Consider the following 18,231-nt stretch of genomic DNA (forward strand, 5'->3'; position numbering starts at 1 on the left):
ATGGCGATTGGGTTTCACTAGCAGGAAATAGCTGAACCGTGTCAATGGACCGCCACAACAATTAAATTTGAGGTCCTACACGGTTCATGGACACCTCACGCTAAGGTACTTTTATTGAGTATAGAATTCAAGACTTCAAGTAAATTAATTAGGAAAATTATCAATCGTATACCCTTAGTTTACTCCGTTATCAAATGTACTACAACACTTTGAATGTATATCAGTCGTCAACCTTAAGTTGACAAAATGTATATGTCGTCCACCAAATCATTAGTTTCCGTTTAAATATGATGACGTTAGAGGGGTAATATGGTCTTTTCATATGATAATAATTTAAGGGTATATAAGTGATAATAAGATATTTTAAGGGTATACAAGTGATAATTTTTAAGGGTAAAATCATCAATTCACTATAGTTCCGTTAACTTTCAAATGACAGCTAACGGTTTAGTAGTCGGCAGATAACTTTTGTCAATTTAAGGTGGACGATTGATACACCCTTAAAGTGTTTTAGTATGTTTGATAAAAGTGCAAATTTAAGGTATACGAATGATAATTTCCCAACTAGTTATCCATATCCACTAGGCTAAAGAAATTTAATTAGTAAGAAATCATAATGACTATATAAAAAGACTAAACTAAACCATAGTGCTCTTAATTAATTTATTAATTTAAAACATATTAATTGCTTTTAATAAAACAAATAAAAATTAAAAGTATACTATAATCTTAATTAGTGTAGAAAAAACAACAAATCTTTCATTAATAAGTTATTAAATCCTATTGTATCTGATTCATTTGCTGGTGTGTGGAGGAAACTATGGAGATTGAATGTTCCTAGCAAAGTTAAGAATTTTATTTGGAGGGCCGCAAAGAATGTGTTGCCTACTGCAACTAACTTACTCTCTAGAAGGGTGGATATTCTCTCCACATGTGCTGTGTGTAACGCCAATGAGGAAACTGTCATGCATGCTTTAATAGAGTGCAGCTTTGCCAGGTCTTGTTGGTTCTCTTCTCCTGTTGGTTTTGTTGGTACCTGCACTTCTTTCTTAGGTTGGCTGGAGCACATTTTTACACGTTGCAGTGAAGATGATTGTAATATAGCTATGATGATTTGCTGGCCAATTTGGATCCATGGAAATGATAAAATCTGGAACCAGAAAAATGGCTCTGTTCAGCAAGTTCTTAATTCAGCTGGGCAGTTTCTTTATCAGTGGCAGGCAACTAAGAAGCAATTGTATTATGTAGATGCTGAGGTTCATAAGTTGGCTCATGGGGCTGTGAGTTGGGAAAAGCCTGAGTTTGGCTGGGTTAAGTGCAATGTAGAGGCCGCTGTCTTTGCATCTCAGGGAAGGATTGGGCTTGGCTGTGTCATTCGCAATTCAGATGGAGGATTTTTTGCTGCAAGATGTGTTGGCAGGTTTGGAACATTTAGTGCAAGGGAGGCTGAAGCTCTTGGTATCCGGGAGGCTCTTAGCTGGCTAAAGGAGTACTAGCTTCCATGTGTTATTGTTGAGATGGACTGCCTTCGAGTTTTTCAAGCTCTGACAGAAGGTTTTTATGGCCCTAATGGCTTTGGTCTCATCATTGAGGATTGTTGGGAGTTAGCCCTAGCTATAGGAGAAGTGAAATTCTCGCTTGTTCGTAAATTTGCGAATTTTGCTACTCACTTTGTTGCGAGGGTAGGAAATTCTATGACAGATTCTCGAGTTTGGAGTTTTGTTCCACCTCCATGGTTGCTAAACAGTTTGTAATTCGTTTTGCTTAATGAAATTCCTTTAAAAAAAAATACAAATTTAATTCTATTTTGATAGCATGATTTATATTTTAAAAATATAAAACACTAACTACTTATACAAATTCAATTTAAATTAACTCAAACAATTAATAAGATGACGATGCAAGTGTCTTATACCATACATCAAAATTAACAAAATGATAGAAATTCTGATGATGAAGACAATGATCATGTGATGATGTTCACCTTGAATTTAATGATGATAATGACAATAAAAATAAAAATAAAAACTTTAAAATGGTTTTAGTGAATAAAATTGTTATAATATACAAATGATAGATAGTTCGGTTCTGCAGTAGGTGCCAACCTAATTAAAATGTACTACAAACTATTGTGATGCAAATTATGCCATATTTCATTTTATTTGTAATTTGTATCCTTTCATAAAACTAAATTTCATTTTATTAATCCATCAAAAAATATTATTTTTAATTTAATTGAATAGTATTTCTATTTATTTTTAAATATTAAATTATTAATAATAATACAAATCGTTCGGTCAATTTAAATTAACCCAGTTAATAGATTTATCAATGTGAAATTAAAAATTTAGAATACAAAGTAAAATTTCATATCTAAAGTTCAAACTTTAAAAATTAAATTTAAAATTTTATTTTTCCATAACAAAACAAAATAAGAAATCAACAAAGTATTTCAAAAATATTAGATATGGCAAAATGCTTGCCCGGCTCAGTCCATTAGTGGAACGTGCCGGCTGTACCATGCCGTGCCCTTATGGACTATTGGCTCATCTCTATTCCTAGTATTTTGAAAATACCTAACTGGACCCCTTCCTTTCATCAGTTTGGATTCTTCAATGAAATCGAACTTTGTATTATAGATCTTAGCGATGTTGAAACGAATAAAAGAAGCGCAGACGCAATAATTACTAACAGATTATGGCCTCATTATAATTCAATTGGGGAGGGTGGGTGAAAGGAAGAGAATTCAAAATCCTTTTGTCATTTCGTTTGCTATCGAATTCTGAATTCTGGTTGATAGCGGAATTAAAATGTATGAATTACCAACTTTGACCCCAACTTAATGCAAGGTGGGCCCGCATAAAACTTGGATTCCACCGATATCTTATTTAATGCAATATAAACATTTATTAATAAAAAAAATGAGTGGGACTATTAACACCTATCTACACACCTCTTAACACCCCTTGTCTTTATTAACCCTATTAAAATATTTAAAAATAATATAAAATTCTTACCCTTAATTAAAACTTATTAGTTTGAACTCATTCTTTAATTTTTATTATGAAACCCCATTTCAACAACACTATTTTTTTCCATTGAAAAGAAAAAATAACAGTTTCTTCTCTTTTCATATATAGTGATAAATTCTTTTCTTTATATATTTTATTTGAGCATAAAAACTTGAGTAATAAATAAGTTTCAAAGAGCTGTTCTTCATTATAGTCTGAAATTTCAGTGGTTTCAAGCTTAATTTGCTACTTGCCTTCGCCTTCCTTAACTACTTTTACCATCTTAAGAAACATGAAAATTAATTTTAGATGAAGGGAAATCTTGAAATGTGAGATGTTGTAATATCCGTTTTGGCACAAAATGAATTAGTTACATTTGAAAATATCTTTCCAATGGCATTCATCAAAGCTAGTTCATTTTGATGAGATGGACATGGACGATGGCTGAGATTGGATTTAGAGGAGTGTATGGTGGGATACAGTGGCGAAGGTAAAGGGAGGCTAACCCGGGCTGCACTTTTTGAAAAAAAAATTATAATTTAAAATTTTACTTTATTAATATTTATAAAAAATAAAAATAAATCTAATATTTGATAATATTTTTCTTATTTAAATTGTATTTTTATAATTTTAAAGTTAGATTTTTTTTATGTAGTGTGTTTAATTTCGTTTGTATAAAATAAATTTTTGGAGAAATAAATTTTATTTTTTAAAAAAATTTAGCCCACCTAAAAAAATGATGCTAGCTTCGCCACTGGTGGGATAGGGCCATTAATGAATTTGGTTATGCCCAATTGTTCGGGAATTTGTTTAAAGTGGTGGTGGTGGTATGAGATTGCAAAACTCTTGAATGAATATTTGCAGAATCCTACACTCGATGTGGCCGCCACTAGAACTTAGAACTCTTACATGAAAATATTTCATATAAAGAATTTTTAAGGAAAAATTTATTTGACTTTTGAGTGAGGTTTAATTAAAAATTATCTTATTATATAATTTTAATAAAGATTAAAATTGTAAAATAATTAAAGGGGTTTTAAGAGGTATTTGGAGGGATGCTAATAGTCCCACTCTAAAAAATTACTAAAAATTAATGAATTGATATGAAGATAGCTTTTAATTCATATTCAAGATCTTATTAATATATTTTAATGTAAAGGCATTGGATTTTGCTTCTAATGTTGAGAAAAAAAATTGACTTCATAATTATATTGGATTTTATATATACAGACACACGCTCATTCAATGTAGGAGTGATTAAATAGTAAAAAGAAATATTAAAATTAAAATTAATATGATAAAATTATATTAAAAATAAAAAAATAAAATTATAAATATGAATGCAATTTAAACTAATTATTTATTAATAATTAAATATTAAATACATTTCAAGTTTAAATATTTTTCAATAATAAATATTGATAATTTAACACTAAAAGGTGAAATTGTTCAAGAAAAAGTAATTTCTTTCTCATTAAAATTTCATACCAAACTAAATAAAGGAATTTGAAAATCATTGGTCCTCTCTTTTCTTCTCTATTCCTCTCATTTCATGTCCTCTCCTTTTCTCTAATTTCTTCAAACTAAACACAAACTAAAAATAGAAATCATTTCAATGAAAATTTTCATAAACCAAATTTTTTTTGAAACGTCATAAACCGAAATTTTGTGCTTTTTAAAATTCAAATTAAAACTCTCATCTTTTGTACAAAAAGTTTTGGAGTTAATTCTTTTTGTTTAAATAAAAATAAATTTACTGACACCCGCACTCCTAATTACAAATTACATCATTTTCTTACGCCAAATGGAACAACATTTGACAAATATGATGATCTTTGACCCAGACATGGAGTGGCCACAACTCACAAATGGGAATTATCTTATGTTAACAATTTTGGTGCCTCGCCATGGTCATAGGCATTGCATAAAAATATTTACAGTCATATGAATAATTTAAAACATTTGATAAAATTACTATACAATTTGTTGAGCGATTAATTTTGGATTATCCCCTTATAAATTAACTATCTTCAAATCAGTTTCTTTATTTTTTAAAACTTCAATTTATTTCTTATTTTAGTTAAGAAGACCCAAAAAATTTTATGAGTCAACCCCCATTTTTTCCTTACCTTTTGAACAAAAATAAAGGTAACTTGAGATTTTTAAAAGTAAAGAAGATAATTTGAAGATAGTTAATTCATGAAGAGGATAATCCGAAATTTACCATTGTAAGGAGCCAAGATTAAAGCGTTAAACATTTTTCAGCAAATAATTTACTTTCTACACAAAAAAATCATAATACACTATATGCACTGATACAGAACATGTACATACATGTATTTTTATTTGTTATTGGAATTTTGGAACAAAACCCACTAGAGGAGAGTGATATTTGGTAGATTTGGAAAATTTCTTATTCAGGATATTTTATATGTACACTTCGATGCATATTATTTGTCAATAACAGAAACTCCTCTTCTTTTATTTTTCCTCTCTTTCATACCATTTTCCTCTCTTTTTCTAAATTGTTTTATTAATTACTTTTCTTTTTTTGCAAAACAATTTCTTTCAAATGTTTGGAAATAATACAGACGTCCAATCCGTTATGCACTATCACATAGCTATCTAAACAGAGTGTCAGTAGATTTATGATATATTTGCAAATAAATTGTAATATTATATTTCAAAAAAGAAACAAGATTATACATAAATAGATTTTTTATTTTAAATTTTGTGAGCCGCGGCCCACAACAATAAAGTGGATGATTCCACAAGGAGGCTCACCAAATCTACCAAAATAACAAGTTTTGGTCGGTCAATCACACCGCCTAAACATAGATTATGAGCAATAATTAATTATGATACATCCACAAGAGTATTTCTCCAATAAAAAGAAACTTTCTTTAATTAAAAGTGTCATAATCCTATGTTGGACAGACACAAGATCCCCTCTTAAAAATTTTTATAAATTTCCGAATGGTAGAAGCATCAATCTTCTTACATCAACAACTATATTAAAGTGGCTTACCTTTGAGTATTCTGAAGAGTTAGATGGTTTCCCCTCCTCATTCTAGACAAATTGATGGGGAGAAAAGATTTGCGCCCAACTTGTTATTATTATAAAAAGAAGAATCAATAAAGAATACACAAACTGTACTAAAGTATATATTATTCGATAATCTGAAGTTAAAAAAGGCCAGGTACATAGATAATGATTCGTTATGAAAGCCAAGAGAATCTCAAGATGGAAGATTTTGGATAGAATACTGGAAACTAGTTTTCATGATGCATCATGAAAGTTAAGCATAAATTTTTAATAATGAACAAATTGTTGTACCTTTCACTTCTCTACTCTCTTTCATATATCACTTTCCTCTATTTTTCCAGAAAACAATTTTAACAATATTGATATTTTTCCTACCCCGATAGCCTGCACTAATGAAAATAGGACACAAACAATATGGAATCATCAACTTTGTAACCAGTAAGGAAAGTGGATACTAATACCTGAAAAAGTATTATAGGCGATTATTTTGATAAAAGATAAGTAATCTACATTATTGAAAAGAAGTTCAGTCTAAATTATATTGCATCACCTCGAAATAAGTAGATATTTTGTTTGGGACAATTTACAACAGAAAATATAAAAATTGACTCCCTATTTAACTTCAAGGTAATTAGAGAATTAACACAATCTAGGATACACAATCCTTTTCCACCAAGTCAGATAGCTCAAATCAATGGTTACTCCTTTACATAGGTTACCCTCAACTGATTTGGAGCAGAATCATGCACAATATGATCAATTTACTTGAACTTATGATCCATCCTTACTTTTTAGGTTTATATAAGATATTGCTAATTAGTATAGTGAAAATTTCCAAACATGTTAGTAATTTGAAAAGATATTGCCAGAATGATCATATTGTGGGTACAATGTATATGGCAACAATCAATCTCGTTACCAGTATATTCATATAAATTTGCAGGCATATAGCATATTGCAGTACAATAACGGCACCGATATATGTGAGATTTTAAGATTCCCTTATTCGATAGATGTAGAAAATTTGAAAACATACTGGGCAATTCTTCTTGCTTTGTAACAGCAATATTCAAATGTGTTATGTTTTAATACCTTCAGACAATAGATAATATTTTCCAACTCCAAAAGCAACCTATATGACGAAAGAGATTTATATGGGTAGGTATGAAGTGGGCACAAGTGTAATGACTAACAGGTTAGACAAGCCAAAAAAAAAAATTGCTGCCGAATTGTTAAAAATTAAAGAATCTTTTGTTGGGGAAAAATCAGGTTTTTAAAATTTTTATAAAACCTTTTAAGGACCGCTCTCATATAATATATAGGAATACGTAATTCAGAAATCGTACCTTGAAAATCTGAGTTGGCTTTTTCCGCTGAAGTGATTTAGGCTCCTAGATCACGATCCGCCACCACCACTCCTGTTAGATCACGATCCGTCACCACCACGCTTGTTAGATCACGAACTGTCTCCAATGATCTTCCAGGTTATGACTCAGGTTCGATCTGCACTTGACGTGTGGGCGTCTTTATCACTACCAAAGCAACTAGCACGAGAAAATTTTTCTCTCAACAATGGAGAGAAAAATCTTTTTCTCTAATTTGTATAAAAAGTGGCTTCTCTACTTTTCTTTAGGGAAAAATAAGCCTTATATATCTCCCTTTAATGAAAACCCTAGGCTCCAAATAATGTCCTAAATAAAACTCACGTTTATTTACTTTTTCAATAGGGGACCCACCTTATAAAATAACATAAGGCCCCTTATACAAAAGCTAATTAAATGGAGCCTCCCACTAAATGATATATTTAGGCTTTTAACCCAAATCGCTAGTTATCTTACTTATTAGTCCAGTAGTGGTGCAGTCAATTAAATGAGCTAACCCAGGGATCATTTGGGAACATACAAAAGTGGCTACAATAATTAGGCCTGTAATTAAACTAGCCCAATTATTTAATTCCAAATCTACTCCACTAAAAGATTGGAACTGACTTCCATAATTGTATGCTCAAATAATAATTCGTCCCAAGCCACATTGATTTCTTTACTGCACAATCCTTTGTACCACATCGTTAATTAAATTGATATCTCAACTGTCCAATCAATTTAATAACATCTTATTCCTTGATCCTTACTGGTTTTCTCTAATGATCATTTTCAACATACTAAATATGTTGACATACTCTGGCCAGAGAATTCTATGATCAAGTGCCGAAAACCCATCAAGAGATGTGTTGTACAAATTCTATATTGTTAATCCATAACTCCAATACTCATAATTGCTCCCACCAAGATACCGGGTAATCTTGACCACAAGAATGTGTCGTGCCCATTGGTAACTCAAATGGAATAACAATTACAATCATGAAATCATAATTAACTCAAGATTAAGATTACAGTAAAATCAACGCCTATGAGATTTAATAAATCTGATAGTTATTACAAAGTTAATTAAATCTCATATGTGATCCTGTTTAATGTAGTCGTACTACATTAATAAATTCATACATGATTAAGACAAATCATTCAATGAATTTATTACAGTCTATACCTAAATAAAGTGCCCAACTTTATTTATCAACTGCGAACTAAATTTATTTAATCATAAGATAACTTGTATTTATGTCTTTTGTGAATCCACATGGTGATCACATAAATACATATAATATGATTAAATGGACTTTAATACAAATATTAATGCAATTAAGATATTTGAATAAAATACCTCATTTATTTTATTAATCAGAAAAATTGTTTATTACAATTAAATAAACACATATACTTTTAAAGAGCATATTTTCCCAACAATCTCCCACTAGCTCTCAAAGCATATTTGGCATCTCACGCATGCCCATGGAATCTAAGTGCAAGTTAAAAGGTTTCCCAGGTATGGCCTTAGTAAAAGGATCTGCCAAGTTTTGCTGTGACGCAATCTGAGTAACCTCCACATCACCTCTCTGCACTATATCCCTTATAAGATGATACTTCCTCTCAATATGTTTTTGTTTCTTGTGGTTCCTTGGTTCCTTAGATTGAGCTACCGCACCACTATTATCGCAAAATAGTTTCAGGGGTGCAGTTACAGCAGGTACCACCTCAAGATCTTGTAGGAACTTGCGGAGCCATACAGCTTCTTTTGCAGCTTTGGATGCAGCCACATATTCAGCTTCAGTTGTGGAGTCTGCGATACAAGATTGTTTCACACTCCTCCAACTAATAGCTCCACTTCCCAATGTAAACACATAGCTGGAAGTTGATTTTCTGGAATCCTTATCTGACATAAAGTCAGAATCAGTATAACCCACTGGAATGAGTTCATCACCAGAATACACAAGCATATAATTTTTAGTTCTTTTCAGATACTTCATTATATGCTTGACCGCAGTCCAGTGTTCAGGTCCAGGATTAGATTGATATCTACTAACCATCCCTACCGCAAAACAGATGTCTGGCCTAGTGCAAAGCATGGCATACATAAGACTTCCCACAGCTTTTGCATAGGGAATTTGTCTCATTCTCTCTATCTCTTCAGATGTTTTAGGTGATTGATCCTTAGAGAATGTAATTCCATGTCTGAATGGTAATAAACCAGTCTTGGAATTTTCCATGCTAAATCTAGCCAATATCTTATCGATATAGACCGCTTGAGACAAGGCTAAAGTTTTATTCTTCCGGTCTCGTAATAATTTGATACCAAGAATATAACTTGCCTCTTCCAGGTCTTTCATATCAAATTGTTTTGCTAACCAACTCTTTATTGTAGTCAATATTCCTATATCGTTTCCAATTAGGAGAATATCGTCTACATAAAGAATTAGGAAGGCTACATATTTTTCTTGAATTTTCTTGTACACACATGGTTCATCAATGTTCTGAATGAATCCAAGCGATTTTATCGCTTGATCAAATCTGATGTTCCATGACCGGGATGCTTGCTTCAATCCATAAATGGATCTCTGCAACTTACATACCATGTGTTCTTGGCCTCTTTGTATAAATCCATCTGGTTGCTGCATGTAGATGTTTTCTTCAAGATGCCCGTTGAGAAAGGCAGTCTTGACATCCATTTGCCAAATTTCATAATCTAGCACTGCAGCAATGGAGAGCAGAATCCTGATGGATTTAAGCATAGCAACCGGAGAAAAAGTTTCCTCATAATCGATTCCCTCTTTCTGAGTAAACCATTTGGCTACTAATCTTGCTTTAAATGTTTCCACCCTTCCATCTACTTCTCTTTTTCTCTTGTAGATCCACTTGCATCCTATAGGTTTTACCTCATTTGGTGCCTCTACAAGTTCCCAGACTTTATTGGAATACATAGATTCCATTTCTTGATTCATGGCCTTTTTCCAAAATTCAACATCTCTATCTATTAGAGCTTCGTTGTAACTAGTGGGATCTTGTACATGTTCATCTGAGATAGCCGTATAGGTTTCTCCCAAAAGCATGTATCTCGCAGGTAACCTAGTTACCCTCCCACTACGATGAGGTTCTAAAAGTGATGGTTGTTCAGGGTTAATCCTGTGTTGATCATCTAGTTGTTGCTGTTCTTCCTGTTCTGTAACAGGCATTGAAAGCTGAGCATCAACCTGATCACCTGACAGTTCTTCAAGTATTACCTTACTCTTAGGTTTGAAGTTATTCATATAGTCTTCCTCAAGGGAAGTGAAATGTGTGCTCACGATCACTTTCCTATCTTGAGGACTATAAAATAAACCTCCCCTTGTTCCTTTGGGATACCCCACAAACATACAAACCTCAGAACGTGAATCCATTTTGTCTGCCTTTGGTTTCAGCACATGTGCTGGTGATCCCCAAATACGGACATGTCATAAACTTAGTTTGCGACCTGACCATAATTCTATTGGGGTTTTAGGCACTGACTTAGATGGAACTAAGTTCAAAAGGTAAATTGCAGTTTCCAGTGCTAGTCCCCAAAAAGAGATTGGTAATGACGAATAACTAAGCATAGATCTCATCATATCCAAAAGAGTTCTATTTCTTCTTTCAGCTACCCCATTTTGTTGTGCTGTTCCCGGGGCAGTCAATTGAGATATAATCCCATTTTCAACCAGATACTCTTTGAAATCTCCTGAGAGAAATTCACCACCTCGATCAGATCGAAGTTTCTTTATGTTCTTATCTAATTGCTTTTCTGTCTCAGCCCTATACTCTTTGAATTTCTCAAGAGCTTCAGACTTATGACGCATCAGATAAACATAACCGTATCTTGAGTAATCATCAGTAAAAGTGATGAAATACTCATAACCTCCTCGAGCTTGTACATTGATTGGTCCACATACATCTGTATGTACCAATTCAAGTGGTACTGTTGCACGTACTCCTTTGGCCGAGAATGGCCTTTTGGTCATTTTCCCTTCTAAACAGGGTTCACAAAGTGGCAATGATTCATTTTCTAATGGACCCAAGAGCCCATCTTTGATCATTCTCTGTATCCTATTTTGGTTTATATAACCCAAGCGTAAATGCCAGAGGTAACATTGGTTGGAAGAAATATTTCTTTTCTTAGATAAATGTGTATGCTCATCATTATTTATCACTGTGTCATGCATAGAATGGATCATTGGACTTAAATGATATAAATTATCTTCCAATGTACCAGAACAAATAAGTCTCTTATTATGAAAAATAGAAACAGAGGATCCAAAATTTACAGTGTACCCTTGCTTTGACAAACAAGCTACTAAAATTAAATTCCTCTTAATGTCTGGAACATAAAGACAATTATTCAAAACTAAAGTCTCATTATTAAAAGATAATAAAACAGATCCAGTCTTTACTGCTGACACGAACTGTCCTGTCCCTAACTGCAGCTTGACGCTTCCTTCACTTATTTTCCTGGTTTCCTGAAACCAATAAAGTGAATTACAAATATGATTAGTTGCTCCTGAATCCAACACCCAAGTGTCAATAGGATTCTGAACAAAACAGGCCTCAATTACAAAAAAATTTCCCATACCTGATTTCACAATCTTAGGGCAATCCTTTTTCCAGTGACCTTTCTGTCCACACTTGAAGCATTTGCCTTTCGGCTTGCCATCTTGCTTGGTAGACGGTCTCTTTTTCCCAGCTTTCTTCTTACCTTTGCCTTTCGGTTTAGGCCCAGAAGATGAACCTTTTTCAGTAATATTTATGCTTCCTAGAGATTTCTCAGCACGATAGATCTCTTCAGCAGAATGGAGTTCGTTCATCAATTCAGTTAAGGTCATGTTTCTTTTGTTCATGTTATAATTGACCTTAAACTCCTTGAATGTTTCTGGCAGAGATTCTAGCACCATGTCAATCTTTGAGTTATCATCGATTTGTGCTCCCTGAATCTCAGCCTCATTCAAATAGTCCATCATTTTGAGGACATGATCACGAACTCTTGTGCCCTTCCCCATTTTACTGTTCATAATTCCTTTCAGCGTTGCTTGTCTCGCAGAGCGAGTACTCTGCCCGAACATCTGTTGGAGACTATCCATTATTTCAGTGGCAGTCTCCAAGTTCTGATGTTTGGTCTGCAGAATATTAGAAATCGAGGCTAGAATGTAGCACTTTGCCATTTCATTGGCCTTTTGCCATTTCTCATAAAGCCTCCTCTGATTTCTATGAGCATCATCCGCTGGAACTGGGGGGCATGGCTGGGTTAAGACATATTTATAATTTTCAGCAGTCAGGACAATGAATAGATTTCTTTTCCAATCTATGTAGTTTTCTCCAGTGAGTTTGTTTTGACTCAGAATAATAGTAAGTGGGCTTAGGGAAGACATTTTCTGAAAAATAAAACATCCATGCATAAATAATTTGAAATAATATTCACAATAAATGACAAAAATGCATAAAACCATAAATGCATTTTAATTTATTGTAACGATAATCTAGTTCCGCTTTGACAAGCTATCCGGTGGGGAAGTCATGTCTATACTTACTAGACCCAATTACCCATTGGATTATTTACTTTCATGTAGAGACATGATAAATAATTATCGTTATCTTTTTGGGCCTAAATTTGTTAACAGAGCTTCGTTGGGAAGGTTAATAACAAATTTCAGTTGAGTGTATAACCACTGTTTCAATCTACGTATTTTTCATATCAATAGTCACCGTTGGGGTGAACAATCGATTGAAAAATATTTCAATTTTATCTTTGAAGAAGTTCATCAAATAAAATATTTAATATATATACCCTCCGAAGGGAGCATCACCGTATCATGAAGTCGAGGTATATATATAATTTTATTATTGAACTAACAATGGAACCCGTGGGAAAATTATCTTGAATTTTCCCTCTCCCACTCAATATTTTAAAATTGGTTTTTCCTTTTTAAAACATACATATTGTTAATTGCATGCTTCCTATAATATTATCTAGATGATATCAAATATTATTAAGCATGTACAAATTTCAAACAATATAATGAGATTCATTATTAATGAATGACATGTAACATTATGCATAGAGTGGCACTACCTATTCTATATGACATGTTATCATGGCATGTTATCATCCAAAACATAACATATAGAAAAACAATTAAATAATCTTAATTCATGGCTTTCCTAATAATGAAAAATACATTAACTCTAAGCCTAATCTTCATTGGGCTTCTTGTCAATATCCATCTTCCATGATCTTGTTTTTGTTAATGGACTAGGGGAAATTGGGCTTTTTAATTTATAATTGGTCCAATTTTTAATTTTAAAAAGAAATAAATAAATAGATATTTTTATTTTTTTTATTATTAAAATAAAACTTTTGGACCAAAAATAAATTTAATGTATTTAATTTTGTCTATGCATTTTTAATCCATTAAGCCCAATTGAAATTGGGCCTAAAACTAGGATTAATTAAGCCCAAAACTATGTTTGGACTTAAATGCAAAAAATTAAAATTTTCTGCCCACAAGAAACAAATATGAAACTATAGGGACCTCCATGGTAAAAACCATGGAACCCTAAAATCACATTTTTCTTTTCCTCTTCTTCCCCAGCCGCCACCAGCAGAAACGGCCATTGTTCAGGCCAATCTCACCGGACAGCTGTTGAGTGTTAGAAAATGCATATTTATAAAGGAGAAAACCGTCATTTTACATTTCAAGTCTTACTAACAACCCTTACTTTTATGTATTTAACCTTCTTGTGATTTAATTACATGTGTTTTATTTTAATTAAGTATTTTATGTATTTTAGGGGCATTATAGTCATTTCACAATAAAGGAGAGATCAGACGGCAAAACGGACATCACTTTGGAACTCAGGACAGTCGAAAACCTTAAGAGGAGCATAAAAGGAAAAATGGCACTATTCACATGTACGGTACTGTATACGTTACTGTTCACGACACTGTTCACATAGACGGATGATGACGTGGCATTGACCGATGATGTGGCATTGACTGATGAGGTGTCACGATCCTGTTGGACTAAAATTCTTATGTACTGTTGATGGTGACATGGCAGCATATCAGTGGACGAAAAATCTTGCGTACGGTGCATGCATCACACAGGATTATTTTCAACCAAACCGCGTTACTGTTCATCCGGGTCAAACCGCGTTACTGTTCAAAGTCGGGTCAAACCGTGTTACTGTTCATCTGCGTGGTCAAACCGTGGACTGTTGACTGATGACGTGGCGCAATCCTGAGCGTCCAAACTGTTTTTAATCTGATGGCCATGATTTACTCCATGTATCTATAAAAAGGGGGCCTCTCCCCCCTAATTTGATATCTCTGAATCCATTTTTGGGATCCATTTTCTATAATTCCTTCTCTATCCTGTATTTTCTTCGTATTTTAATAAATTCCTATTTTGCCCCTAGTTCAATTATGAGTGGCTAATTTTCTTTCAAGCTTGGGTTGAAGGTGAAGTCTCAACATGTGTCATGGGCTTAATTTGGTAAATTTATTTTCTCTTCCCCTCTAGTTTTTGTGGATGTTTTGACTTCTCGTCGACAAATAATACTAATCTTGTCTAGTACTGCCTTGGTTTCACCGGCCCTCTAGTATAAGGTTATTATTATTTGGCACGATAAGCCCTTAGCATTAGAGCGTGGTTCATGAGGTGTGGATTCCCCCCTCATGATTTAATTATCATTAATAAGGAATATTTAGCCCATGATGCATGTTGATACGGATCCAGATACCCAAGTACGTCATTTTAATAGAATTCTCTTCAATTTATTCTCACAATTTCTATTCCAATTTTAGAATTTATTCTTGCCATTTTAATTTAAGTCTTAGCATATTCCAAATCATTTCCACCACAAATCCAATCACCCATTTACAAAATTAATTCTACACAATTAAAATCCACCTCCTCGTGGGATCGACACTCGTCACCATTGATCTATACTATAATAGATTCGTGCGCTTGCGAGTACATTAAAATTTGCACAACAAGTTTTTGGCGCCGTTGCCGGGGAGGTAAGTAATTTTAATTCATAGAATTAATTTTTGTGAATAATTTCTTTTATTTGTTTTCTTGTATTTTTTTTATTATAAAAAAAAAAGAAAAAAAAGAGTGAATCTACATTTAAAGGTTAGTATTTCTTTTATTTTTTCTCTTCTTTAAAATTCTGTAATTTAATTTTCAATTTATTTTTCTTTGTAATTTTTTTTGTTTATTTTATTAATTTAATTTTTAGTTAATTTATTTCACGTATTTATTCTTGTGTATTTTTATAGAAAGGTTTTAATAGCGCAATAAGGTTAGTATCGTAATTTCTCCCTCTTCTTTATTTTTATTTGTTTTGTTCTCATCCTTATTTTTATTTTATTTGTTTTGCATGCATGGTCGTAGGTTATTATTACCTAATCTTGAACCTATAGACCTTGAATTAGAAAAAACACTTCGCACACACAAACACGTTAAAAATAAAATGGATTTACAAGCACCACAGGAGAGGCCATTTAAGGACTATTTTAGTCCCTTAGCTAATTTGAGCACGTCATGCATAAGATACCCAAATGTAGCTGCTAGGAGTTTTAAACTAAAACCTAGTGTGCTAAATTGTCTCCCCACATTCTATGGCCTAGAAAATGAGGACCCATATAATCATTTGAATGATTTTCATGCAATTTGTCAAACATTTAAATATGAGAATTTTTCAGATGATGATGTTAAACTCAAATTATTCCCATTTTCTTTAAAAGATAGAGCTCGTTCATGGCTTAATACATTACCTGCTAATAGCATTGCATCATGGGAACAAATGGCAACTAAATTTTTAAATAAATATTTCCCAGTGCATAAAACCAATGCTATTCGCAGGGAAATCTCGGAGTTTACCCAGAGAGATGACGAGCAGTTTTTCGAAACGTGGGAGCGATTCAATGGGCTACTCTTGAAGTGTCCACATCATGGGTACAAAAAATGGCACCAATGCCAATACTTTTTGGAGGGATTATTGCCGAATGTGCAAGAATGGCTAATGGCAACAAGTGGAGGAGAGCTAATGTCAAAAAGTGCATCAGAAATTTGGGAATTCTTCCAGCGACAAGCAGATAATTCCCAACAACAGAGTCGGTCACTCAGGACTACTAGAAGAATTAAATGAGTGAATGAGGTTCAAATTGGCGAATCAACTTCAGGAATCAAAGAAGTCAAGGAGATGGTTGAAGGTCTTGCTCGACAAATAGCATCGTTATCGACTGCTAAATCAACAGAACCACATGACCATGACTCATACTCAGATCAAGCCAATGCCATATGTGTAATGAGAAAGCCATCAAATTACAACCCATACTCCAACACATATAACCCTGGATGGAGAGACCACCCCAATTTTTCATGGTCTCAAGGATTCCAACAGAATGGACCAGCAGCTCCAGCTCCACCAATTCCTCAAAATCCTCAAGCCTCTCAGCCCCCATTTAGACCATACAATCAGAACCAGAACTACTCTCAACCTAGACCATGGGAGATTCATTCCAGAATCTCAAGAATCTTACTCACTCTACGATTGAACAACAGAACCGCACCATTGATGGACTACGAAATGAGTTGAGAGCAGGCTTCAACTCACAAGCTCAATCAGTTTCAAGCCTCGAGAAGATGGTGGGATAACTTGCTTCTTCAGTTCAGACCTTGGCAATGACTGTTGAGAAAGGCAAATTTCCAAGTCAACCAGTGCCTAACCCTAAAGGAGTGCATGAAGCAAGTACCAGTTCACCACAGCAGTATGGAGAAGTCAAAGCAGTAATGACCTTGCGAAAAGGAAAGGAAGTCGACAACAAAGTGGAGATGCCGGTGACAAAAGAAAATCAAATTGTACCTGTGAATGTTGATGACTCATCACCGGAGGAGAAAGAAGAAACCAACCCATAAGAATATGTTCCCAAGGCTCCATTTCCTCAGAGGTTAGCTAAAGGAAAAAAGGGAAAATCCACAGGTGAGATTCTTGAAATCTTCAAACAGGTAAGTGTTAACATCCCTTTACTTGATGCTATTAAGCAAGTTCCATCTTATGCCAAGTTTCTTAAAGACCTTTGTACTAAAAAGAGAAACATGCATGTTCAAAAGAAGGCATTTTTAATAGAAAACGTTAGTTCTATCCTCCAACATAAAATTCCTCTAAAATGCAAAGACCCAGGCTCCCCCACTATCTCATGTAGCATAGGGAACCACACAATTGAGAATGCTTTGTTGGATTTAGGAGCTAGTGTAAATCTGTTACCTTATTCAGTGTTTGTGAAACTTGGACTTGGAGAATTACACCCAACTCCAGTGGTGTTACAGCTTGCAGATCGGTCCACGAAAATACCTTGTGGTATTGTGGAGGACGTGCTTATCCAGGTAGACAAGTTTTATTTTCCTGTTGATTTCATTGTAATTGACACTCAACCAATACAGGACTCGAGGAAGCACATCCCCATTATTCTAGGTCGACCTTTCTTGGCAACTGCGGATGCTCACATTCAATGCAGGACTGGAAATATGCAGTTGTCCTTCGGCAACATGACTATGGAGCTAAACATTTTCAACATTGCCAAACAACCTCACAGTGCAGATGATGGAATTGTTGATGTGGATTTAATTTAAGCATTAGTTGATGATACTTTTCTTTCAAACCTTAGTGATGATCCTTTACAAATATGTTTAACTCACTTTGGTTTGGATTTTGATATTGACAGATCAGTCGATGAGGTCAACGCCCTGCTTGACTCAGTACCATCCAT

General features: G+C 33.7%; 1 protein-coding gene and 1 non-coding gene across 2 annotated transcripts; one reads left to right on the forward strand and one right to left on the reverse strand.

Annotated features, from left to right (window-relative positions):
* Window positions 1-965: 965 nt before the first annotated feature.
* Window positions 966-1,496, forward strand: LOC107175236 (uncharacterized). Its single transcript, XM_015526627.1, has one exon. The coding sequence runs from the start codon at window positions 966-968 to the stop codon at window positions 1,494-1,496; it is 531 nt and encodes a 176-aa protein (XP_015382113.1).
* A 14,820-nt stretch (window positions 1,497-16,316) lies between these two features.
* Window positions 16,317-16,420, reverse strand: LOC127900496 (small nucleolar RNA R71). The gene has a single exon (XR_008052679.1). It is a non-coding gene; the product is annotated as a small nucleolar RNA R71 (small nucleolar RNA).
* Between the last annotated feature and the right edge of the window lie 1,811 nt (window positions 16,421-18,231).

Source organism: Citrus sinensis, chromosome 2 (assembly GCF_022201045.2).
Source record: "Citrus sinensis cultivar Valencia sweet orange chromosome 2, DVS_A1.0, whole genome shotgun sequence".
NCBI classification, from domain to species: domain Eukaryota; kingdom Viridiplantae; phylum Streptophyta; class Magnoliopsida; order Sapindales; family Rutaceae; genus Citrus; species Citrus sinensis.

Excerpts from the sequence above, each read along its gene's own strand:
- LOC107175236 (XM_015526627.1), top strand. The coding sequence starts at position 966 with ATGCATGCTTTAATAGAGTGCAGCTTTGCCAGGTCTTGTTGGTTCTCT.